This window comes from Protopterus annectens, chromosome 5.part1, assembly GCF_019279795.1.
Source record: "Protopterus annectens isolate FY-2018-M chromosome 5.part1, PAN1.0, whole genome shotgun sequence".
Taxonomy (NCBI): domain Eukaryota; kingdom Metazoa; phylum Chordata; order Ceratodontiformes; family Protopteridae; genus Protopterus; species Protopterus annectens.
This window is the reverse complement of record NC_056736.1, coordinates 517,024,016-517,050,298: the sequence shown is the minus strand read 5'-3', so window position 1 is coordinate 517,050,298 and position 26,283 is coordinate 517,024,016. Positions and strand designations below refer to the sequence as shown.

Sequence of the window (26,283 nt, the reverse complement as noted above, 5' to 3'; positions counted from 1 at the left end):
GTATGTAAGGTGACTGTCTGGATGAAAAAACATGTATGGGGGGGCCTAATCGACAAGGCCTGTAGCTCTGATATCCTACGAGCTGAAGTGACAGCAATAAGAAAAAGAGTCTTCCATGACAAGTATTTAAGTAAACACGTTGACACCGGTTCGAAGGGTGGCAACATAAGTTGAGATAACATCAAATTCAAGCTCCAGGGAAAAACCGGATCCCGAATGGGTGGACGGAGATGAAAGGTACCCTTCATGAAAGCTCTACAAAGCCTGTGAGACACAAGTGTAGAGCCCCCTTCACCTACATGAAACTTAGATATGGCAGCTAACTGCACTCATCGTGGACGTAGAAGCCCCTTCGTGAAAGAGTGTAGCTAAAAAATCCAAGATTTTGTGTACGGGGCCACCAAGGGATCTATACCTTGCCCTGATGCCCAACACGTGATACATTTCCATTTGCTCCTGTACAGTTTCCTAGTGGAAGCTTTGTGGGAAGAAACTAGAATGTATTGCACTGCTGGAGACAAAAAATCCGACCTGGCTAAATTGGGAAGCGGAGCAGCCAAGCTGTCAGTTTGAGGGACTGAAGAGATGGGTGAGGAATTCCCGACGAGTGTGTCAACAGGTCTGGCACTGGGTCCAGGATCCACGGTTCCTCCATCTGGTGAGTTCGAAGAAAGGGAAACCAGATCTGTCGAGGCCAGAATGGTGCTATTAAAATGATAGTTCTTTCCAGACTCCTGGCTTTCCTGCAGGAATTTGGGTATCAATGGAACAGGAGGGAAGGCATATAGGAGACCTGGGGGCCAATCGTGTACCAGTGCGTCCCTGGGGGCACCCCCCGGAGGGGTGAGTAGGGCAAAGTAGCTTCTACATTTGGCATTTAAGGGGGATGCAAATAGATTGCAGCAAGGCTGGCCCCATATGCAGAAAATCCCGTCTGCCACTTGACTTTTGAGGGATCACTCGTGAGGCAACAGGATGGCTCTGCTCAACCTGTCCGCGATGACGTTGGATGACCCCGGGATGTGCGTTGCTATTAGAAAGCATCCGGTGGACACAGCCCATTGCCAAATTCTCAGGGCCTCTCTGCATAATGGGTAAGACCTGTTTCCTCCCTGTTTATGTACCAGACCACTGTCATATTGTCCGTCTGAACTGCCACTGTTCATAGAGGTAGAGATTCGTGGAAAGAGTTGCAATGCTAGAAACACTGCTCTCAACTCCAGGACATTGATGTGCAGATTGTACTCCATCTTAGACCGTTCTCCCCTGAAAAAGTCCCCCCCACCCCATCAGGGAAGCATCCGTGGTTATTGTGGCAGTAGGGCTGGCAGCCACCATCGAAGATCCCGCTTGCAAGATTCTGTGATCAAGATGTCGTGTGACAATGGAAGCTGTTGGAATGACCACTGTGCGAAGAGCAGCCACTGGAGGACCCTCATGTGCATCCTGCCAAAAGGAACTGCAATAAGGGTAGCTGCCATCATTCCCAGGTTTTTCAGCACTTGCGTGGCAGGAACTCTCGTTTCGAAGAAGAATAGCAACCTAATCCCTGAGGGCTGACACTCTTGTCTGGGGAAGCTTGATCAAGGCTGTAGTAGTATCTAAATCCGCCCCTATGAATGAGATATGCTGTGAGGGCGATAAGGCAGATTTTTCTAAGTTGATTGTGATTCCTAAACGGGAACAAAGGTTGATTGTGTAGTCCCTGGCTTGCACAAGACGATGCTTGGTGGTGGCGGTGAGGAGCCAGTCGTCCAGATACGGAAACACCCAGAATCCTAGCCGCCTCAGGTGAGACGCCACTACTGCCATGCATTTGGTAAACACCCTGAGGACTGAGGTGAGACCAAAGGGCAGAGCTCGAAATTGGAAATGACTGGCTCCCAGCCGGAAGCGCAGGTGATCTCTGGACACCCTGGCCATTTAGATGTGGTAGTACGCGTCCCTCGGATCTATACAGCACATCCAATCACCCTTCTGCAGAAAGGGAAGGATCGATTGTAGCGTAACCATCTGGAACTTTTCCTTCCTTACGAAGGTGTTGAGTTTGCTGAGGTCCAATATTGGCCTCCAGTCCCCTGTTTTCTTTGGAACTAAAAAGAACCTTGAGTAAGTTCCGGATCCTATTTGGTCCGCCGGGACTGGTTGGATGATTCTTTTTTCGAGCAGCTTTCCTATTTCTATGGCTGCTTGATCTCGCAGATTGGGTGGGACATCCGGAAATCTCTTTTGATCAGGGGGAGTAGTTACAAATGGAATGTTGTACCCTCTGCTTATTATGCTTTTTACCCAAGAATCTGAAGTGAGATTTAGCCAGGCCTCTGGGTATAATGCCAAGTGACCCCCGACTGCCTCCAGAGTAGGACAGTCGGGCCTCCACTCAGGAGTGCTGGAAGGGCTTCCCAGGGGTGCCATCCCTGCCGCCCTGGTTATGCGGACCCCCTCTGCCGCCTGGGCGGCGTCTTCCATTTCTCCCCCCTCCTCTGCCTCTGGAGGGGGCATCACTCTGTGTGGACTGGAAAGATCCCAGAGTCTTTCGGAACCACATTTTTCCACCTCTTTGCCCTTTGGGGTACGGTCTAGTCGGGGTGGAAAAACAGACCCCTACGGCAGACAGGGTCTTACCTTCTTGCTCACACCGAGTGAGAGTCTCCTTCACTTTGGGTCCAAACAGGGTGGCACCATCAAAGGGGGAATTGGCAAAGGAAGACTTGAAGGCTTTCGCAAAGGAGCACAGGCGCATCCAGGATTGCCTCCGCAGAGCGATCGCTGAGGCTGCAGCCCTACTTGAACCTTCGGCCGCATACGAAATGAGCCTCATGGACGAGTTAACTATCGAAGTGAGAGTGTTAAGCTGTGCTGTTACCTTTTCTGAGACAGCAGCATCTGTGTTACCCTGGAGAGCAACTCCCAGATCCTTAAGGAGGTCTCTCTGAAAGCACGTAAAGTGCATGAGATAGTTCAGCGATCGCATTGAGAAAGTCACTGAACTGAAAACGTGCATTCCATACCTGTCCATAGTCCTGGAATCTTTGCTAGGAGGATGGACAGAGGAAGATGCCTCAGACATTTCCTTCTTCGTGGCTGCCGCCACCACCATAGCATCAACTGGGACTCCCTTAGTGAGATAAGCCTTGTCATGGGGGGCAGTGATATATTTATTCGGCCTCCGAGGGACTAGTTCCACTGTGTCCGGACTCTCCCACGCCCTTCGAGCTATTAGGTCCATCACCTCATCGAAGGGCTGAGTCACCCAGGAGGTAGAAGGTTGAGCCCCAAAAGCCTTCAGCAACACCGATTCGTCCTCAGTGGGGGCAAGTGACTGCCAATCACCCCTCTGCTTTAAGATCTCCAGGTTGTCAGCAAATGAAACATCCTCAGAGAGGGACCGTGGGGACCCCTCAGACTCATCCAAATCGGTGTCCGATGTCAATGATTCCTGTGGGGAATCAATGTGCCTCCTCTTGCACAATTTCTTCCTCGGAACTTCATCAGAGGGGGCATCTGGTGAAGCTGCCGAGGAACAGGGGACACCCTCTGGGGCTGGCTGAGGCATTGGGTCTCTACTCTTGGCCGGGATCGTGGGTGCAGAAACAGAACGTGGTCCCTTGGGGGAAGGAGAAGACGACTTGGATGAAGTAAATGTCTGTTCAGACAGGACCTTCCTCATGACGTCGAAGGCACCAGAGCCCCGGGCCGAGGACTCCACCGGATCTGAAGAGCATGGCAACTTCCCCGAAACCGGGACTACGGGCTCCGACCCCGAGGACGGAGCCGAGCTAATCTGCGCCGGGGCTCCGAGGGGAAGAGTCGGAACTGAAAGTTCGGTTAGACTCTCCGCCCCGGAACCGTGGAGAGACCGTTGGCTCAGAGACTCCTCGATGGGCTCCGAGGGAGTCAAGGTCAATGGTGCCGACCGCACTAAAGGTGGCTTCGGCACCGAGGGATTAAGAATCATCGGTACCTCATCTCCCGGCTCCGAGGACTCGATGGGTCTCGGAGGAGGATCTGCAGGAGACACATGGAGGGCTTCAAGTTTCGATACCAACTGGGACGAAACCGCAATGAGCTTGGATAGAGCCGTGTTCTCCATAAGTTTCTGCATGACTCGATCCATGTCGGTGTCAGATAACGGCCTGGAAGAACGGGTCGAAGGGGCCGAAGATGTCACCGAACGAAGGATCGAAGATGGAAGCACCTCCGACACTGGCTCCAAGACCTGGGCCTCAGAGACAACCGTTTGATGCTCGGCCCCGAGGTCTGTGGAGTCGGCGACCGAATCTTAGTAGAGTTGCTCGGAACAGATGACTTGGGCTCGGATACCTTCGAAGACTTCGACCCCTTCGAAGATTTCGACGCCTGATCAGCCTTCTCCAAGACTTCTTGAAAGTCGGGCTTTAGCAAACCCCTGTATTAACTCCCTGCACCTTTCCATCATGACCCTTCCAATGAAGGAATGACAGATAGAACAGTCTTCCTGCAGATAGAGAGGGCCAAGACAGTAAACGCAGGAAGTATGATTGTCGGTGATGGACATCTTCTGCCCACACTGACATCTCTTGAACCCAGACTTGGCCTTATCTGCCATGTCCAAAACAAGTAACTAATCTTGTAACAAGAACTTGTAATAAGCACTAACAATTCTAAATATATAGAAACACTGCACACAACTACAGTCAAACAACACAGCAAAGTTCTAGCAATATTAGATATATGAAGAAAAAAATATTTATTTATATATATATATATATTTATATATATATATATATATATATATATATATATATATATATATATATGTATATATAAGCCTACAAACCTAACTGTAATTTTACTACTGTCAGAGCCCTGACAGGACTAACTCGGCCTAAGCCGAAACCCGGAAAAAAACTATATATATATTTATATATATATATATATATATATAAAACGGGTAAAACCCTAAGAAACGGCACACACAAAGTCTAAACTAACTAGTAGAATTAATTTTAAATAGAGTACTAATAGCAAAATACAAAATTTTACTGGCCCGAGCTCTCTCCTCGACACGATCTGTTGCAGCGGCAAATTAGAACTGGGTGATAACAGTGGAGGATCATGGGATATAGACTGTGCCTCGAGCTTCTCTGAGATGCAGAGCTTATGATGCGGCCGACTTGGAGCCGAGGATCGGCTCTGAACCTGTGTGTAAGAACAAATGGCGAGATCGAACAATTTCACATGTAAGTAACAAGCACATCCACAAAGAAAAAGGACTAGGGGAAGAGGGAGGGAGCAAATACTGCAAAAGTGAAGAGTGGAATCTCTAATGTTATCATAAGAGTTTACACAACTGTACAATGTCCTTCCATATCACTGTTGCAGTATTCTTTACAATAGGGAGAGTGCAAAAGCTCAAGAAGATTGGAAGGAGGAAGGGCCAGCACAGTCCTCTAGGAAGCAATGGAGAATGGCCCTGCAAAACCAGCTCTGGCCCTAGAAATCACATCCAAATTATAGCACTTAGTAAATGTATGCACAAGGGCGGCCACGGTCATGCAGCGGTTAGCTTTACCGCCTCACAGCAAGAGGTTCTCCAGTTCGATTTTCAGCTGGGGTGCCTTCTCTGTGTGGAGTCTGCATGTCCTTCCCTGTGGTCGTGTGGGTTTCCTCTGGGTGCTCCGGTTTCCTCCCACATCCCAAAGACATGCAGTAGGTGGACTGGACACTCTAAATTGGCCCTAGGTGCGAGTGTGTGCCTTCTGTGCAAGGTTGGGCACCGGGCTGGCAACTCAACACCGTAAAACTCCACTGCCAATCATGAGCAGACAGATGATCAGCTGTGGCGACCCCTAACCGCGAAAAGCCGAAAGTAGTAGTAGTAAAGGTATGCACAAAAGCTCAGGTAGCTGCCTCAAGAAGAGAATTATTATCCAAACCTTTGAAAAAGTACCAGAAGAAGCCAAAGCCCTAGGGGAATACAGAAGAAAGGCTCTTCTCATGAAAACAACAGTAAAAAGAAATGGCTTTAGATATCCAAGAAGAAACAGTTTGCATGGAAACAGCTAAACCTAATGACCTACGTTAAAAAGAAACAAAAAGCTGTTTAGATTTATGAAAAGTTTTATCCAAATAATATCTGAGTTGTCTATGCAAATCCAAGGTGCACAAAACCTTCTCAGCAGTACACTGTAGGGATGGGAAAAAAGTGGGCAAATGAATACACTGATGAGAAAACTCAATCACCTTGGGCATAAATAGGATTAGTACGAAGGGGCACTCTGCCCTTATGGAAAATATAAAAAGCAAGAACATCAGTAAGGGCTTGCAGCTCATACACCCGTCTGGCAGAAGTAAGGGCCAAAAGAAGAACAGTCTTCCAAGAGCAATGTTGTAAGGAAGCTGAAGCAGCAGTCACCGGAGTCAATTTTTCTAAAATAAAATTAAGGTCCCAAGAAAGAGGGACAGACTTCCTGGGAGGCCTAATGTGAAGGACTCCTTTAAGAAACTGTTTCGCCTCAAATCTAGAGGCTAAAGGGTGACTTGAAGGCAGATAAGCAGAGACAGGTAATAGGTGGCCCTTAACAGAAAAAATATGCCGACCCAACATTGAGCAATACACACAAATAAGACAGAAAAAAAGAAGAGTCTACAGTAAGTGGATCCAGGTTAGGAGAAATCCTGCAGGGTCCAAAGCACATCCTCAGAAAACAGGTGTCGACAGGGTATCAAAACCCTATCACCCACAATGTCGACTGAACAGGTGGAGATGGATAAGAGAGATCCCTTGTCTTGTGCGAGTACATCCACCCTGTGAGGTAACTTGTGATGATTGCCCTTGGCAAGATGCAGAAGAAGAGGGAACAGATGGTGACTGGGCCAAAAGGGAGTCACCAGCATGATTTCTGGGGCAACCTGTTTTATCTTGAACAGGACTTTTGGAATGAAAGGAAAAGGAGGTAAGGTATAAAGAAAAAAGAGAGGGAGTCCACCTTCCAGGCCCAAGGGCATGGGACTCTGGCAGAAAATAGAGCATGCTGTCTGTTCAGAGGGGAGGCAAACAGATCTACTTAAGGAGTACCCAACTGGTAGGCAATGTCCAGAAACACATTTATGTAAAGTATCCACTTGTTGGATAGTGTTATGGATCTGTTCAGAGAATCTGCCACTATGTTCTGATCTGAGGGAATGGAAACTAAAAGTAGAGAACTTAGAAATTCTAAAGGATGAGAATATTGAAGCCAAACTGACTTTGGAAACCACTGAAGCTTTCTCATGTGGAACTTGGCTACAGAGAGCACAGGAATGGTGGAAGACATGTAACCCAGAGCCCTCAGAAATTCTCTGGCTGTGATTGAAACCAAAGGAAGAAGGGATTGAAAGAAAGCAATGAGTGTTAAGGCTTTGGGAAGAGGCAGGGATGTCAGCACTGGAACAGTCTGCATCCTTCAACTCAGAAAAATATGATCCTAAGGAGGAGTCAGAAATGATTTCTGGAAATTTACAGTACACTCCAGGCTCTGAAAGACAGAAATGGTAAAATGTAGATGCTGAAGTAATATCTCTTGAGAGGAGGCCTGAATAAGCAGGTCGTCCAGGTAGGGAAAGAGCTGTATCCCCATTAGCCTGCAATGAGCAATCCCAGGAGCAAGGCATTTGGTGAAGACCCTTGGGGCAGTAGAGAGGCCAAAGGACAAAGCAGAGAACTAAAAATGCCAGGAAGCAACAGAGAAATGTAAAAACTTCCTGAAAAGGGGGTGAATAGGAATATGTAGATAAGCATCCTTCAGATCCAAGGAAACTAGAAAAGTATAAAGAGCACAGGAAACGAGGTTTGAAGGGATAGCACCTGAAAGAAAGGGACCTTCAAAAAGATGTTTAGCTGAGAAAGATCCAGAATGGTTTCCAGGTTCCTTTTTTCCTGTGGACCAATAACATTTTGGATTAAACCCCTTCCCCCTCTAAGGAGTTGAAACGTCTTGAATTGTTTCTTGAGCCAACAGGCTCTAAAGCACCTCTGAAAAAAATGGCAGTTGTTCCTGAGGAGGCTGAGGAATGACTTAAAAGGGGGGGGGGGGATTTCCAATCCATGTAATAACCCTGGTGAATTATGGAAAGAACCCGAGTCTTGGCTGACCTTTACCCAAATTGGAAGGGGCAGGGAAAGACGCAGAGAAAGAGGAATGTCACAGAGAAGAACAGGATAGTCAGGCAGCACCTGGTTTGTCAGACAAAGGAGGCTTCTGAGTAGAAGTTGTCTAGGTAGCCTTAGCAGGGGAACCCTTCTATTACTCTTTTTACCTTGCGGGGAGGGCGAGACAGTCTATGAACAAAGGCAGGCTTATCAGGATAATTCCTTTGAAATGTGGGCATAGAGGAAACAAAAATATTCAACTCCCGTAAGGCTTTGCCATTTCCTTGCAGAGACTTAAGCAACTCCACAGCAGCAGCACCAAACAAATGCTTATTATCCAGAGGAGCATCCATCAGCTTAGCCTTGAGCCAGAAATACCTCCTCAAAACAGATCCAAAAGAAGCAGCCCTAGATGAAGCATCAGCTGCATCACAGCTGCATTTAATGGAATGGCGAGATACTTGGGAGGACATCCCTAGCAAATCAAGAGCAGAGGCCTTCCCCTCAGAATCAGGAAGATCTGAAATAGCCTTACAGGCTTGACAGAGAACAGCCTGAACATATTTAGTCATATGTGTCTGACAGTTAACAGTTTTAAAAGCTAGAGTAGCAGAAATATACACCTTCTTATCCAGCCTCTCTATGGTTCTGCCATCCTTATCTGATGGCAACAATTTAGTGGAAGGCAGCAGTTTGGAAGGCTTATCAGAAGCCACAGACACCACAGAGGGGTCAACAGAGGGACACTTATAAAGATGTTTGCAGTCCTTAGGCACTTTATAAAACCTATCAGTTTTTTTGGGAGCCGGGGGATTGGAAGTCAGGAGGCTGAAAAGCAGTGAAAAAGGCATTCAGCAAGGCTGCTAGAAAGTACAGTTGTGTACACTTACCATAAATGTAGATGTTCGAGTGTCTTCACTGTTGCAGTCATCACTGTAGGGTTCTTCCTGCCGGCAGGCAGCCCTCGGTCAGCCAGAATCCCAAAGTCTGGGTCCGGCTTCGGCTGTTCAGTCATGCTCCCTGACATCAGAGCGCCAGGAGTACAAAGCTGCCAGCCGACGCCATGTTCTCCAGTTTTTCTTGCCCCAGATGTCAGGTGCCCAAAAGTGAGGGCTAATAGTAAAACAAACATGTAACATACAACAAACCCCATACCCTGTAGCAAATACACCTCAGAAGAAGGGTGAAGTAGGAAACCACACTAATGAAAGTATAAGAGGGGACAGGAGGGTGGGTACCCAGACTGCAACATTGAAGACACTCGAACATTTACTTTTATGGTAAGTGTACACAACTGTACTATGTTCATGTTTCACTGTTGCAGTCATCACTGTAGGGTTGAATCCCAAAGCTGAGATAAAAGGTGGTGGTTATGGAGTAGAAGGGGCGGCTAGAAGGCCCTGCAAGACTGCAGAAGCAAAGCCTGCCCTAGACTTAGAGTAAAGAGGGAGATTATAGTGCTTAGAGAAAGTATGCATTGAACTCCAAGTTGCAGCTTCCAAAATATCTTTGGTAGGTACTCCCCTGAGAAAGGCAGCTGAAGTAGCAGCCGCTCTGGTAGTGTGAGTCCTAATTTTTCCTGGGATTTGCTTTCCATGATGAGTAACAAAATCTGATTCCATGAGCAATCCATTTATAAATGGTCTGCTTTGAAATAGTTTTGCCTTGGGAATTTGTTGCATAAGAAACAAACAGTTGCTCTGTTTTCCTGATATCCTTGGTTCTGTCCAGGTACAAACAAAGTTGCCTGCGTACATCCAAGGAATGCAAGATCCTTTCCCCCTTATTTTGTGGATTAGTGAAAAAAGTTGACAGGTGAAGAGTTTGATTTAAAGCCACTTTGGAAACCACTTTAGGCATGAAAGTAGGATTAGTCCTTAAAGACACCCTATCTTGGTGAAAAATAATATAAGGTTCCACAGCCATGAGTGCTTGTAACTCCGAGACTCTCCTGGCTGAAGTCAAAGCTAGTAGGATAGCTGTCTTCCATGATAAATGCTTAATATCAGATGTGGCAGCAGGCTCAAAAGGAGGCAGAGTAAGTTTTTCCAGAACATAGTTGAGGTCCCAGGCAGGTATGGGTGGTGTCCTAGGGGGCCTTAAATTCTTTGCTCCTCTGAGATATTGTTTCAGAAGTGGATGCGAAAAGATTGGAGGATCTGTATTGTAATGTGCAGAGATAGCTGAGGCATGTATTTTTATGGAGGAGAAGGATAAACCCTTATGTAGCATGTCTGTCAGGTAAAGTAAAATTAGTGGGATATTAGGAATGAGGGGATCTGAATCCTGAGCATGCATCCAGGTGCAAAATCTCTTCCATTTACCTGCATAAGATTTTCTAGTGCTAGGCCGTCTGTCTTCTAAGATGACATCCATGACCTGTTTGGGAAGGGTAGGATTAATCATAGACCCTGAATTTGCCAGGCTGCCAGGCTGAGAGTTTTGATATGAGAGTGCAGAACCTGGCTCTGGTGTTGGGACAAAAGATTTGGAGTCTGAGGTAGAATCCAAGGAGGCTCCTGGGATAGATTCATCAGTGTAGAGTACCAAAATTGACGAGGCCAATTTGGGGCCAGTAAGATCATCATCTTGGGCTTGTCCTGCTTGATCTTTAATAATACCCGTGGAAGAATAGGTAGTGGGGGAAAGGCATACCCAGAGAGGTTTCTCCAACTGAATAATAGTGCATCCACTTTCCATGCTAGTTTGTGAAATGTCCTTGTGCAAAAAATCTAACTGGTGGTTGAGGGGGGATGCAAATAGATCTATGTCCAGGCAGCCCCAGGCTTCTGTAATCATCTTGAATGTTTGGGTGTCTAGCATCCACTCATGTGGGTCCGACAGGTTCCTGCTCAGGCTGTCTTGCCAGAATATTTTGTTTCCCTGGCAGAAACTGAGCTTGTAGATCCACTTTGCAAGTTAGAGCTGTGTTCCATAGAGCCATGGCTAGTCTGCAAAAGGGGTAGGAGTGTGAACCCCCTTGCTTGTTTATGTACCACATAACTGTGTTTTTGTCTGTCCGTATCAGTAGTTGTCCCTGAAAGCCAAGAGGGCATTCTGTACAGCTAGCATCGCTTTTAAATTGATATGTAGGTGCTTCTGATCCTCTGTCCAAAAACCTTGCAGGCCTTTCCCCTGCAAGTGGGCTCCCCATGCATAATCCGAGGCGTCCATGGTTAACACTTGGCTGGCTGGAGGCAGACTGAAGGCTTTCCCTTTGTTGTGAAGACATGCCATGGTCCACCAATGGAATTCCTTTTGTAGGCAAGGCAAGACAGCAAAATCTGTGTGTCTAGGCTGTGGCAATGCTGGGACCATACACTTTTTAGGTACCATTGTATTTTTCTCATTTGTAGTCTTGCATTTGGTATGAGAAGGATGCAAGAGGCCATGAAACCCAAAAGCCTGCAGGAATTTCCTTGCAGTTAGCTGAGACATTGACACCAAGGTTTTGAAAGTTGAAGCCAGCTGTAGTTGTTTTTTGGATGTCAGGAATGCCATCTGGGTTGTTGTGTTTAGAAGAGCACCCAGAAAAGTTATCTGTTGTGTGGGTGTCAAATTTGACTTTTTCATGTTCACAGTGAATCCCAGGTACTTGAGTAGATTGTGAACAAATTCCAGATGCTGGAGTAAGACATACTTGCTGTCTGCTTGAATAAGGCAGTCATCCAGATAAGGGTACATTTGAATTCCCTTGAGTCTGCAATAAGCTACTACTGGTGCCAGGCACTTTGTGAAGACCCTGGGCGCAGTAGACAAGCCAAAGGGCAGCGCAGATAATTGGTAATGTTTCGAGCCGGCCTTGAACCTGAGGTATTTTCTGCACTCCTGTGTGATAGGGATGTGTAGGTAAGCCTCCTTTAAATCCAATGTCACCATCCATGCATTTTTGCTCAACATTGGCAGGAGCTGCTGCAGAGTAAGCATCTTGAACTTTGGTATCTCCAGGAAAGTATTTAAGACTGACAGATCCAGGATGGGTCTCCATGAATTTTGTTTTCTGGGAACTAGAAAGAGCCTTGAGTAAAAGCCTTGCCCCGTCTCTGATTGTGGAACCAGTTCTATGGCCCTCATAGCGATGAGGGATCCAACCTGGTTTAATGCCTCTGCCCATTGGTGTTTTGGTAGGTCTGGCCATCAGTTTGGTCTTGGCAAGGTATGAAAGTGGAATTTGTAACCTCTTGAAACTACATCCAGAACCCACTTCTCTTGGGTTATGCAAGTCCAATTTTGTTGAAAGAGAGAGAGTTTTCCTCCTAGAGGGGCTTCCAGGAGAGAAGTTCCTGGAGCCATGTAGGGGGAGTCATTGAGCCTGTTTTCTATAAGATTGAGGTCTGTCCTCTCCACCCCTGGGGGGAAAGCACTCCACTGCCTAGGTCTGTAAGAGGTCTGTGCTTGGGCCCTCCCTCTGGAGCGCCTATATCTACCCCTCTGAGGCCTGTCTGAGCTGGGAAAGGACCAATTTTAGTTGGCCAGGTTGTGCTAAATCTTGGGGGCTGAACTTGTAAGAAATCCTTAACCGTTTGCATGGATTTTGACTTATCCTCCATTTTCTTTATCACCTCTTCAGCCTTAGACCCAAACAAAACATTATGCTGTACAGGAGCATCCAGTAACTTTGCTTTCACTTGATCAGGTAAGTTTTGTTCCTTTAACCAAGCATGCCTTCTAATGACGTGGCAGCCGCCCTGCATGAAGCCTCCAAGGCATCAAAACCACAGTGTAAACCATGCTTCCCCACTTGCTCAGTAGCATGCATCAAATCGTGTAATTCCTTATTATCTGCACATGCAGAAATGGTACCTAGCTTTTGTTTCATAACAGACAGCAGGAATTGCTGATATTTTAGCATATGAAATTGACAATTTAAAGCCCTAATAGATAAAGTAGCAGAAGTGTACACTTTTTTGCCCCATCTCTCCAAAGCTCTGTCGGAATAGGGTTTTTAGCAGTGGCAGACTTAACCCCCTTAGGACCCTGGGAAATGGTTTCTGGATCAGCAGTAGGATTTTTGTAGAGGAACTGGTGGGAGTCAGGGACCCTGTAATATCTGTCAGGCTTAGCAGGGGCAGGAGGAAAGGAGTCAGGAGTTAAATTAGCCTCAGAAAAGGCATCATCCACAATAGCCAGGGGTCTATGTTGGGGAAGAAGAAGAAAATCCCTAAGCCTTCTCTTAGATTCAGAGTACTCCTGTCCTTCCCAGTGAAAATGTTCCCTCATGTCATGTAAAGTTTCCCCAAAAGAAAAAACCTCAGGGGGAGAAGCTGATGGAATGGATTCCTCAGCATCAGAATCCTCATAAGGAGGGAAAGTATATTCCTGTTCAGAGGAAGACACTGAAGAAAGAGATGCCTGATCAGAGGATTCATAATCCAATTCTTGTCTTGGCCTTTTGTCTGGAGGGGGATGTGAACCCCTAATCATGGTTAGTAAGTCCTCCGCCATTTTAAGTAGCTGTTTCTGAGATTTGGGTCCCGGATCAGAGGCCAGGGCTGGTGTCTTAGATTTAGAAGGAGTCTTTGCCTTTATCAGAAGCTGTGTAGGCCTGAAAACCCCCTCGGAAGTCAGTACCTGCACAGCGGCTCCGAACCCATCCAAGGGAGCATTGTCCGAAGGTCCTACAGCTGGAGTACTCAAAGGCATAGTTGGCTCCTCGTGGGAGTCCGTTTCGGCAATCGGTTCTGAAATGGCCGATGACAGGGGCTGCGAAAGCATCTCACTGACGATGGCCGAACCTGTAGCTGGCTCTGCTTGTAAAACGTAGTCTGATTTGGACCTCGGAGGCCTGTCCTTATCCTTGCGTCGTTTGTGAACTCCGGTAGTCGGAAGCGTGTCGACGACATTTTATAATTAATTCGCCTGCCAAAGTAGTGAAAAGCAAAATCGTACCTCCGCTTAATCGTACGTTGGTTAAATCTAGCACAAAACCAACAACAAGCTACGTCGTGGTCAGGGCCTAAACAAGGAATACAGTAAGAGTGGAAATCCTTATGAAGTATTTGCTTCCCACAAGAAATGCAATTATTAACTTTTTCTGACATCGGACTGGAGCAAGAAAAACTGTTAAACTGGGGTATGAAGGGTGAAGGGCAAGCCTGGACTGAGATGCATTTGTTCCCATCACCACTGTAAATGCCATTTCACAAACTCCAGCACTGGTACCTGGAGCTCTAAGGGATGCAGTCACTAGGACCAACAATTTTTTTTAAGTACCACTTTCTCATAGGGTGTCTTGCTAGTGGTATCATGAGGATCTTTGATGTCACGAGGACTAGAACTTTGAGAATATCTCTTGTGGAAGCAGTTTCTTGAAGAGAGATCACTGAAATGTCCTGATAAGTCAAGACCTTGTCTTCCAATAGAAAAGAGAGTCTTTTTTTCTACATTTATCATAAACCCCAGGAAGACAATTCTTTGAGAGGGTGTGAGACAGGACTTTTGAATTTCAGCTTTAAGCACAGGTGAGCTAGAATGGTCGAGACCTTGTCTAATGATTTTGAACACCTGGAAATAGACTGCACAAATCAGCTAGTTATCTAAATAAGGGAAAATGTGGATGCCTTGGGTGCTGGAGGAAATAATCACTGGAGCTAGGCACTTCGTGAACACTTGAGGTGAAATAGATGACCCAAAGGGTAATGCAAAAAACTGATAATGTGAGCCAGACACAATAAATCTCAGATTTTCCTAAGCTGGGAATGACTGGAATGTAATGATAACCATGAAATAGTGGTCTGGAAGAGGGAGCAGGATCATCTGCACACTGAGCATTCTGAATTTGTATATTTTCAGAAAGGTATATGGTAAGACAAATCTAACACTGGTCTCCATGACAACTCCTTTATGAGTACCAAAAGGATTCTGAAGATAATTTTAATTTTTGTGGTGCAGGAACAGGTTCTATAAACCCCTGCTTACAACACTTGTCTGCTGTGTGGTGAAGTTTTTTTTTTTTTTTTTTTTTTTACTGTGAATAAATATCTGGGGACAGTGTATTATGTCTGACTCTGGACATTAATTGCACCTAAAGGGTTTGGTTCTCCCACACCTGAATCAGTACTGGAACAGCCCCAGAGGATGTGACACCTTATTATAGAGGGCAGCGGGCTCACACCAAAGGGTGATGTGGAAAAAGGTAAGTGGCCTGCAGGGTGGCTTAAGACACATTTTTGTTGATTTTTCTTCTTACGTGAAACTGGATTTGATGGGGGGCAGCCTTATCAGGATCCACCAAGTTAGGGGAAAAACACCAGCCAGAATAATATAGTGATAGCATTAAGGGCCAACTAACAGCAGCAATAATAGGAAATATAAACTATGTTCCTACCCAGGAAACGGGACTAAACTCCACAGAAAATGCAAATAAAGCAACCTGCGCTAAAATCCTGATTTAACAATAAAATGGCTATAGCAATATTAAATCAACAGTAAATACAATATAAATGAAGAAAATTGTGGAAAAATGCAATATTTTCCTGTCATTCCTTCAGAATGAAGCAGATAAATAAAAGGCAAAATTAAACTGCAGCTCTACATGCATGGAGCAGTCCCTGCTGTTCAGTTGACACCACAAGACTTCAGTTTCCCAGTACAAGTCATAAAACACTTCAGAAAAAAGCCCCATAACTGCTTAAAAGCAGCATTAATTATACAAACAACACAGTATCAAGTTACAATTCCCAGGGAGTTAACAGCAGTAGTAAATGGCAGGTATATTAAAATAAAACATTAACACACACACACATGGGTCTCTGGAAGCTGTATTCCACCAATGCAGGCAACTGAGGAGAATCAGCTATGTGATTCCTACAGCTAGCACTAAAAGACTGAACTGACTTTGTGACAATGGTTAGGCTTCCCCTCACGGAAGGGGGGCTTAAGTTGATCCCTTATCACAGGGAGTCAGAGGAAGAAATTCATGATTAAACTGGTACTTAATAGTGTTAATGTATTATTCTGTTGCTTCTGACACAAAATTAAATCCTGCACAACTATTAATTTTAAATGTACTAATGTAGTCAATAAATATTTTTTATTCAGTGAAAAGATCTGAGCATGGAATCTTTTTACAAAATCTTTGCATCACACTTTTCTGAAAATGACTACCTTGTCAAACCTTTCACACATTTTTAACCTTATAGTCTGGCAATATTGCTCTGCCCCTTGACAAGAAATGTGTAGCTATTTATTCTCTGCAAAACCATTTCTCTTAACGTCCTTTTGATTAATGAGCCATTTCTACTCTTTCTTGTTAACAAAAATACATGGAAAGTAAATATGTTCACAAATCTTGGAATACACTAACAAGTACAATCTCAGACTGGGCTACAGCAGAATTGCAGTATTCTTTGTTGCATCTAATATCGTTCTTTACAAAGAAAACTCTAGCTAGCTTACTGGAGATTGATCTGTACATATAAGGTGAACCTTTGACCAAATAAATCAACCATCTCCTTCTGGGACAAATTCAGTTACTAAGTTTCAGTAATGTGTTTTTCTTTTTTCAGTGAGTTCCTACTCTCTCTCTTCCAGATGCATAGTGGTTGAGATTTAGTCTTCCTTGTATGAATGAGTTAACATAATTTCTGGGGTCCTTCTGGGTTAACTCCTGGGAATTGTTTCCTTTTCCTTGTTTACTTCAAATTCCATAAATGATTCCCGACAGGATGCAGATGATTTGGTTATCCTATGTTACGGTCAACATTCTGATTTGAATCAAGCAAATCTGCAATAAACTTTCAGTTTTACAACTGGTAAGCTGAAAAGACTGCTATCAGAGGCTAATAAAACAAATTAATATGGTTTTCTCTACCTCAACAACTAACTGACATCATTTCGTCCCCCCCCCCCCCATGCGTTGAACCTTCCAACTACAAAAAAGAACATTTCCAAATTTCTTACCTTATACTTGCACATGTAGTTTGATCCATTCATATCAATTCATAAAAGCTGTATTACACATGTTTTCAACACATCACCTGCAAGGTCATACACTTTTTTCACCCCACTGGACTGGGTCATTGGTTAAAAAAAATGCTTATTTCTAAAATGGACTTTAATCTGGTGGTGGTGCTAAAAACTTCTACAAACTGCAAAATATTTCTAAATAAACCATATGACAGAATAAAACAGTCATTTACAGCATCCCTGCACACTACTTAACAGGTTCATAGGTGTTAACTAGGCTAATTACCACTGGGGCCTTTTTAAGCCTACCCATGCATCCCAAATCTCTGAAAAGTTAAAGTACCCTTGATAAGTATAAGCAGGGTCTTGGGAGATGAAAGATTTATAAGCAGGTGCCTGGGAGATGAACCATATACAGGCTGCCTGTGCCCATTAGAGACATATGTGCCAAACCAGGGATGAATTTCCTGTTCCCCATACAATTATTCAAGTTACATGAATTGGGTTAGGGACCAGCTCTGCTTCACATTGATGAGGAGCCTGTTCAAGAGAAGGGGTAGTTTCTGAGATATATACCAGTCTCTCCAGCAGGTCCTGTTTATATCACATAGAAGGTTAAACACTTTAGAATGGGCAATTCTGGTGCTATTTGTTTTGAGGATATGCAGGAGGTCCACCGTGGTGGGGTCTGACAATGCCTTGTATGCCAGGGCAGAGATCTCACCTCAACAGCCTGTAAGAGACAGAACATGGGGATAGGGGTTTGAGAAGGTCTGCATAAGACATCTTACTTATGCCATGTAGTCTTTTATTGAGGAACCCCTGTGGACACTGCACCTGTTGGATGTGCTTGGTCTGGTACATAGCAAAGGGGGCATTATAATCAATGATAGGTCTGATGAATGCCGAACACAGTAGGACAATGATCTCCTTGAACCTAGATGCCATACCTTTGTTTATAAGTTGCACAACACAGAAGGATTTCCTCACTACAGTAGGCACACAATGGTCAAAGGCTAAATGTACTGTCAAGGTGTGTCCCCAAGTCCCTGACTATGGGGTTGACTCAGAGGTGTTTTGTTAATATGATAATTACCACAGGTGAATGACTTCCCGAAGAATACTATTATGCATTTGTTGGCATTTAGATGTATTTCTCGGCTCTGACTCAAATTATTTGTCTGTCAGCCCTTCCTGGAGGACATTCAGGTCAGTGGGGGTCTATAACCTTCCATAATTTGCAATTGTCTGAAAATTTGGTCAGAGGCCCTTGATGTCAGCTCTGACTTCTAAGAAGTAGATGCCAAAAAGGAGAGGCCCCAGGACCAATCCCTGAGGGACTCAGTTTGTGACTAGCCTCTTTGTAGAGGTGAACTCCGGAATACTAACTTCCTGGGCCCGGTCTGTGAATCAGCTGGCTATCCACTGGATGACATAATGGTTTACACCTAGCCTCTTGAGTTTGTCAACAAAGTCTGATTGAGGTATAGTGTCAAATGCCTTGGCCAGGTCAAGATAGGCAGCGTGAACAAATTTTTCCTAGCCAATTTCTTTGGTGACCTTCTCACAGAAGTCCACCAGGTTCAGTAGGCATGCCCTGCCCATGAAGGAACCAAACTGGGCCGCGTGCAGTGTCTGGAGATTTCCTTTGTCATTATTGACCATTTCCATGATGATTCTTTCCATGGTTTTGCATATGACACAAATCAGACTTATGGGTCTGTAATTTCCAGGGTATGAAGATGGCATGCCTTCGTGCAGAGGGATGATGGTTGCTGTTCTCCATTTGTGAGGCATATAGCCTGCTTGCAGGCTATGGTTAAACAGTGATTCCAGAAGGCCTAATAGGTCATGCTTCATGCTATTTAGAAGGCAGCTTGGGATACTGTCTGGGATCATCAATGCAGTATTCTACAGATAGCACTGACTACCTATTCCCTTTTGCTAGTAGAGGAGAGTTATATTTGATGATATTTACTGAGAAGGACAAAATCAACAAACTTTCTACTTAATACTAAAGCTTCCTTTTCCAGAGTACTGCCTTACTCTTGCACTAGCTTTAAAGCCCTTCCAAGCCCTCTGCTTAAGGCTCTTGTCCTTAACAGCCCCCCCCCCCCCCATCAATCTGGTCTCCAGCAGTAAAGCCTACTCTCACAGAGGACTTGGGTACTGGTCCCCTTCCCCCAGCACACAGGAAGTCTTATTCAGAGTTTAGGATCAAAGTCTCTGTTTGCACCCCTGGATGAGAGATACTTTTAACTCTGCACTATATAACATATACATTTATACGTTCATTACAGCTATTTTGACATTTACTTACACAGTTATTCTTGGTTTAATGATGTATTCAATTCTCTAACTCTACTTCAGCTTCTAGAAGACATATGCAAAATTCCTCAAAATTTCTTGCATATAGACTCCCAACTGACAGCACTGTCTTTTTCACTTCTGACTTTAAGCAACATTTAAACAGCTGCCGCAGTCAGTACCCATCCGTCATAAACATAATGGTAAATTCAGGAATAAACCTTTCTAGTGGAACTGTCATACAAATAAACTGTACAACAAAAGAAGGCAAATAATGAAACATTGCAAGAGATTACCATCCGTCTACCTCAATGAAACATGCCAGCAAGGAAATTATGAACACTATTAGAAAATGCAAATCAGAATACAAACTTAAGGTTGCCACAAATACCAGGCTTGTCTGACTGGGTTTAGTCAAAAAACAAACCACAGCAAAAAGATTAGTGCATAAAAGAAACAAAGAACCAAAATGTGAATGAACTAATAAGGGAGATAACCAGGCAAATTCAAAACCAATTCCATGCAAACCTCAAATATCACCACCAGATTCAGAGCAGTATGACATTGTTATTTTTAAACATGGGTCTAAAAAGATTTTCATATTGTTCTGAGGAAGTCTAAATGCAGTAGAAAAAGGATGAAAGTAGTTGGCTAAACAGTTTCATTTTATGTTTCAGCATTCAGTTTGTGAAAAGATCATATTTTGGGTTCCATTCGTAATAAAGTGGTGCTACGGAAGTCTGAACTGGTGATATTTGAAGTTTTGATGGAATTGGCTTTGACTTTTCCTGGTTATCTCCCTTGTTAGTTTAGTCAACAATACCTTTTCAGCAGAAGCCCCAGAGAAAAGCTCCAACATATAAAGATATTTAAACAGACATCCAGTAAGTTAAAGGAACAGACATTAAGTAGTACACATACACTTGCCAATTAGATTACATTCACATGAAATAAACTATTACAGTATACAATATACTTACCCATTTAGTAGATATTGAACATTGAGCATTTGAAGAGGTGTATTACGGGGCTTGTCAAATAGAAAACATCTTGTGAATAGAAATTCAAAAAATGGAATTGAGGGAAGGAACTTGGAAGGGCAGAAATGCCAACATTGCAGTTAATAGGCATTGTATTAAGCAGGTTCAGAGAAAATTATATAAGGTTATCATAAGGTTTATAAGTATAGAGGTGGGGTGGCTAACAGTATTGCAAAACTATGCATATGACTGTGAGATACTAGTAAAACTATACGGATATTGGAGAACAGTATCTGGGTGGTACAGGATTATGAATGAAGAGACATGGTTTGACGATATGCCAAGCTGAAGATTACAGTGGCATTTATCCTGGAGATATACAGCAGCAGATCCATTGATCTGATAGGGGAAGTTTTAGTTGTGTTTTAAACAGGTTTGCATTTTGAATGGATTTCAGTGGTAGTGGGATGTGATTCCATAGTTTATGTACACTATTTGAATATAGAGAGTTACCTGTAGTATTAGATGATGGTGCAGCCGTTAACGTTGTCACCTCACAGCAAGAGGTTCTCCGGTTCGATTTTCGGCTGGGGTGCCTTCTGTGTGGAGTTTGCATGTTCTCCCTGTGTTCGCGTGGGTTTCCTCCGGGTACTCCGGTTTCCTCCCACATTCCAAAGACATGCATCTGGAGCATTTCTCCCCGGGCCTCCGCTGAAAACAGGCTCTGTGGAACCTAGTCGGACTTTCCCGGTCAACAAATGATAAATAAATAAATAAAAATAAAAATAAAATTATAGTGATCAGGGATTTTTCTCTGGAACAAAAAATTTTTTACTGACGAGTACTGTTGTATTAAGTTTTAAGAGCTGGGCAATTTTCCAGTTTATAAAAAAGTCTGTGTAGTTAGCTGAGAAAGAGCTAGACAATGTGGTAGTTCTAACCAATTAAATTTCTCTGAGCTCTAGGCAGAGGTGTGTTCTACTGTTACAGTTTACAACAAATTTGGCTACTTTAATATAGCACTGCTAAAGTTTGGATAGTTGTAAGACTTGAAGGTTAGTAAAGATTTGGGTAGCGCAGATGAGAGATATCAGTACGAAGGTAGAGGCTGTATGTTTTCTGGCCATGTCAGTGAGGTGGATTTTTACTCTGTATAATGTACCTAATATTTGAAATAAATAAATATCCATACCCTGGCAAAAATAGTACACCAAAAAAGCTGGAAGGAGGGAATGACAACTGCAGCAGTGATCATTTGAACATCTACTGTTAAGTTTACTTTCAGAGCTGTACTATATTCATCATATTGGTCACTGCTGCAGTAGCTTTAGCTATGTGGGTCACTTTCTGGGAGGTGGAAGAAGAGACCACGAGCCAATGGACTATGGTCCCTGGAAAGCCTAATTCAGACCAAGAGAAGAAATCAAGCTTATACTACTATGTAAAAGTCAGAGCTTCTAGAATACTTCTAGAATCCAGTCCTTTCCAAAAAGCCATAGATGAAGCCACGGCCCTGATAGAGTGGGGTTTGACCCTGCCTGGAATAGTTTTGCTCTGGTGAGTTTAAGAAAAGGTAATAGCCAGACTATCATTTGGAAATAGTCTGTTTTGACACGGGTTGTCCCTTCTTCTTACCTTCACAAAAATGAACAAATGATCTGAAGATCTGAAAGATTTAGTTCTGTCAAGGTAGTACCAGAGTTGTCTGCAGACTTCCAAGCACTGAGTATCCTATCCCCCTCGTTTTTAGTTCAGGAAAGAAAATGGGAGATGGATAATTTGTCTTAAAGAAAATTTTGATGCCACTTTAGGCATAAAAAGTAGGATTAGTTCTAAAGAAACCACGTCCTCATAGAAAATGAGATAGGGTTTACTCACCATAAGAGATTGCAACTTAGATACCCTTCTTGCAGAGGTCAGAGCAATCAGCAGAAATGTTTTCCATGTTAATCTCAAGTTAGCTGGTTCAAATGGAGAAAGTATTAGCTTCTCTAACACAAAATTAAGATCACAAGGCGGGGACAACAGTTTTCTTGGAGGTCTCTTATGCAAAACCCCTTTCAAAAACATTTTAACATGAATATGCATTGAAACAGGATTCATGGCCAGACATGCTGAAATGATCAATAAATGCAGTAACTGGAATGCTCACAGAGATACCTTACTAAACTAAACAATATGTCCTGCATGGACTGCCTCAAAGCCCTGTCACTTTCTATATCTGGCATACAAAGATTCCTCCGCCCTAATACTGATGGATTTACTGTATATCAAGTCAAATGGCATCAGAATTAATCAGTTTAGGGATCAAAACCTATTCTGCAAAATTAACAGAATGGTTTGGAGTGACAGGTATGCCTTGCAGAGGATACTGCTGCTCTGGAACAGACTCCGCATCCACATAAAGCAAAGTTCATCCCTGAACATAACTGACATGCAACTTGGATCTATGCATGGGAAACAGAAAATTTACCCCACCACTGTCCCCCTGTACTACCAGTGGACAAAGGCAGCTCCTAAATGGTTCATCCCATGCATTAGTTCCCTCACATAATCTATGGTATGATCCCAGTTATTCTCATTAGGAGTAATATATAGTTAATGACCATGGGACTGGATTGGTAAGGCCACTCTTTAATCAGATGGGGTAAGTTAATTTGAGCAAAAAAATGAAAAACTGGTTAGGCTTAACATGGCCTACAATGGCAGCTAGCCTAGTACTTACCTATGAACTTAAGTGGTAGATAAGAGGGGGGAAACATTTAAGTTTGTCTCTTAAAGGTGTATATGGGCCGTGTGATTGTGTGCCCAGCAGTATTTCTATGTCACTACATACTATCGTCAGTCTTAAGTACAGAACCATGCAAGTACATCTTTGCTATTCTCTTCCACATCTTCAATGCCACAGTTCTCATGAACAGGTAAAATCTTTTCAGTACAGTCCCCTTCAGGATTTCATCAGTCCAAGCATATTTCTATGTGTTTCTACCCCTTTCTGGTTATTTTCCTTTTGAATTTCCCCTTTTTACTTTTACTTGTAACTGCAGCCAAACACTTAATGCAGTCTCTGTCTTCCAGTTTTCCTTACTATCACCAACTTGGTGACACAGTTAATGTTTATGCAACATGACTACAAAGTGTGGTATTCAGTCTTTGTCTCTGTTCACTGCCAGTGTGGCTTGCATCGGGTTTCTTGGCAAAATCCAGCCCCCATCACCAAACAAAAGCATATTTTGTTATTAGGCACACTAAGCTGTCCATATATACAATAAATTTACTTTTACTCCTGTGGCCCATGTTGTAACTGAAAAGAATCTGAAAAGGGCAAGTCCACTTGGCCATTGCCAAATACATTACATTAAAATGTTTCCTACCTTTCAAGATCTTGAGATTAAGAGCATATTTCAATTAAGCATAGTTTAGTGATTAGATTCTACTTAAAAAAATTACTGTATCACTTGGATATTTACTTGTGTGTGCGCTAACTTTAAACATTTATTTTTGCCCTCTGTAAGATATGTAATACTTCTGAACTATGGATAAAGTTTTCTTACTCTGTATGCTGCACAACTGGTTGCTATAATACCTGATGTTTGAACTCTGGGAATTGGCCATGGGTCATGCCTGAAAATGTTCCTAAAATTGTTCTACTTACCTGGTCGGTTATAAACAGATAAATTACAACACAGTGACCTTCCAATTATTTGCAAAATCAGCCATTTACCATCAGAACCGACAACCATTTTGGAAGTAGAAAAGGGACTTCCCTTCACACTCATACTCAAAGGGAAAGAAAAAGGTGCAAGCCTCTTCCACTTCTGGTATCTTTGCAGGATTCCAAAGCCACGTGTTCTCAAGTATGTCTCTTTGTGAGCAAAGAGATGCACAAAATATACCCATCTCTATTGTAAACAACTCAGTTTCTGAACTGGGATCAGTATGGACATCTGTCAAGACAGAACCTTTTCCAGAAAGTTCTCTAATGGGGTCAATCACAAGTCAGTCATTCAAAAAGGCAGTGTAACAACACTTCTCTGCTCCAAGGTCTCCACTGCCACAGCTAACAACAGTAAAGAATCTGGGAGCAGGATTGAGATTAAAGGGTACCACCTTGTACTGAAAGTAGTGGCAAATTAGAGAAAGGCAAAGGAATAGTACAGTTGTGAGTAAGTGATTTGCCGTAACATCACATCTTCAAGGAGAGGTCACTATAATGGGCATACTACAAGCCCTTGAAAATACTGAGCTTGGATCAAAATTGCCTGGAAAAGAAGAGTGCTTGTTGGAGCCACACAGTTGGGCTTAGACAGTGCAAAGAAGATGCGTATAGGTCCATATATAGGTATATCACAAACCTTCCAAAATAGACTTTTTTGGGAAATTTCTAATGACAAATCAGATGACTAAAATGCAATGAAATAAAATAATTTTCTAGTGTAAAAGTATACATTTTTCTTTATCTATAACTCATGTGAAAGAAAACAGTAACTTATATGCGAAAGAATAGTGAAAATCCTCATGTGAATGTAAAGCAAGGAATGTTAATACTAATAAAATAATAGTCAATTTGATACCAACAGCATATTCTGGACAGCATGGTTTGATAGGAATTTAGACAATATTTTTCTATACTTACTCCCCCTATCTTGTGTACAATAACTTAAAAGATTTCCAGGAGGTGTCACCAGTGGCATTGCAGTGGCATGCCCATACCCTCTTCAAGAAAGATAAAAGCTAAGTAATAGAGAACAACAATATTTTTATTATTTGTTCTGCAACTCCCTTCACACAGCACCCTTAAAAAAAAAAAAAAAAAGACAGGAATGAAATTAAGACATTACTACGTCAAAGATTACACAATTATTCCCCAACTAACCACACAGCCTTTAATGTAAAACATGCATTCTGGCAGCAGTGAAGTTTTTCACAAATCAGAATTCTCAGAACAAAGTTAAGGGGAGTAGGTATAGTAAAGCCTTACATTAAAGCTGATGAGCAGAAGCCCAAGACATGAACCCTGAAGACTAATTTCTGCGACACACTTCAAGCACAGTTTTTTAGGGGACAGTGTAAAAACTGTGGTTACATTTTACAGAATGTATTATACTACTAGTGAAAATCTGGCAACATTTCAGTTGGCTCAGTTGTTACTTACTTTTAACAACCTAAACAATTATGTGAAAGCAAAGTACTAGAAGACATGAATGACAAAACCATCTTGCATACCTCATATCCAGGAAGTGTTCTTACTGCCTCTACAACTGACAAAGCCACCAAGTGCTGCAAAAATGTAATTCTTTGTCCCAGTTTTGAATCCATTTTAATACTTAGGAGTAACGTGAACATAGCACATCCTACAGGACTAAGCCAGGCATTACCTCCACGACCTGAAAAATATTGTTCAGTTATTACAATCTTCACATAAATAAGTTAAGTTACAAACCTTCAGCTAAACAAAAAGATTACAATAACATATAAAGCATGTAAAACAAATTATTAAATGAAATGTCACTTCAGAAAATCTGTACATGTTTGGTGCCGGTTTATTCGTTGGAGAGGAGAAACACAGCAGTGAAGCCAATTTCTGTGTTTTAACACTGGAGTTTCACTTTGAAACCTGTTATCCTTTTGTTCTCCCGTCCCCTGCTAAGTACCAAACAGCTATAACAAAAAATAAAATAAGAAGTGTTACAGCAGGTTGGTTTTAAGCACTTATCCAGCCTTATTTTCACTGTAACATGAAAGCTGTTTACTGACAGTGGAATTTCTTTCTCAAAGAGCAGATTCTAATAAACTGCTTCTTTCCTGCCCTTTTATCTCAGGAGACAATTTATACAGAGTTCATTGTGTGTGTGTGTATACGAAATACTGGATAAAATGTTTTATGCTTGACTTTAACACACAATCCGACTCAGCCATTGCACCAGCTCTTGGCCTTTAACAAACTCTTGAGCTCCTTCCCTACCCACAATGCAC

At 43.1% G+C, this 26,283-nt stretch overlaps 1 protein-coding gene across 3 annotated transcripts in view; it reads right to left on the bottom strand.

Moving 5' to 3' along the window:
- Positions 1 to 26,283, bottom strand: part of HLCS (holocarboxylase synthetase) — a 1,599,326-nt gene that overhangs the window by 223,453 nt on the left and 1,349,590 nt on the right. For all 3 annotated transcript variants that reach the window (XM_044073133.1, XM_044073132.1, XM_044073134.1), the window contains exon 7: positions 25,534 to 25,694. In XM_044073133.1, coding sequence (XP_043929068.1) covers positions 25,534 to 25,694 — 161 coding nt within the window. The remainder of the gene's footprint in view (positions 1 to 25,533; positions 25,695 to 26,283) is intronic.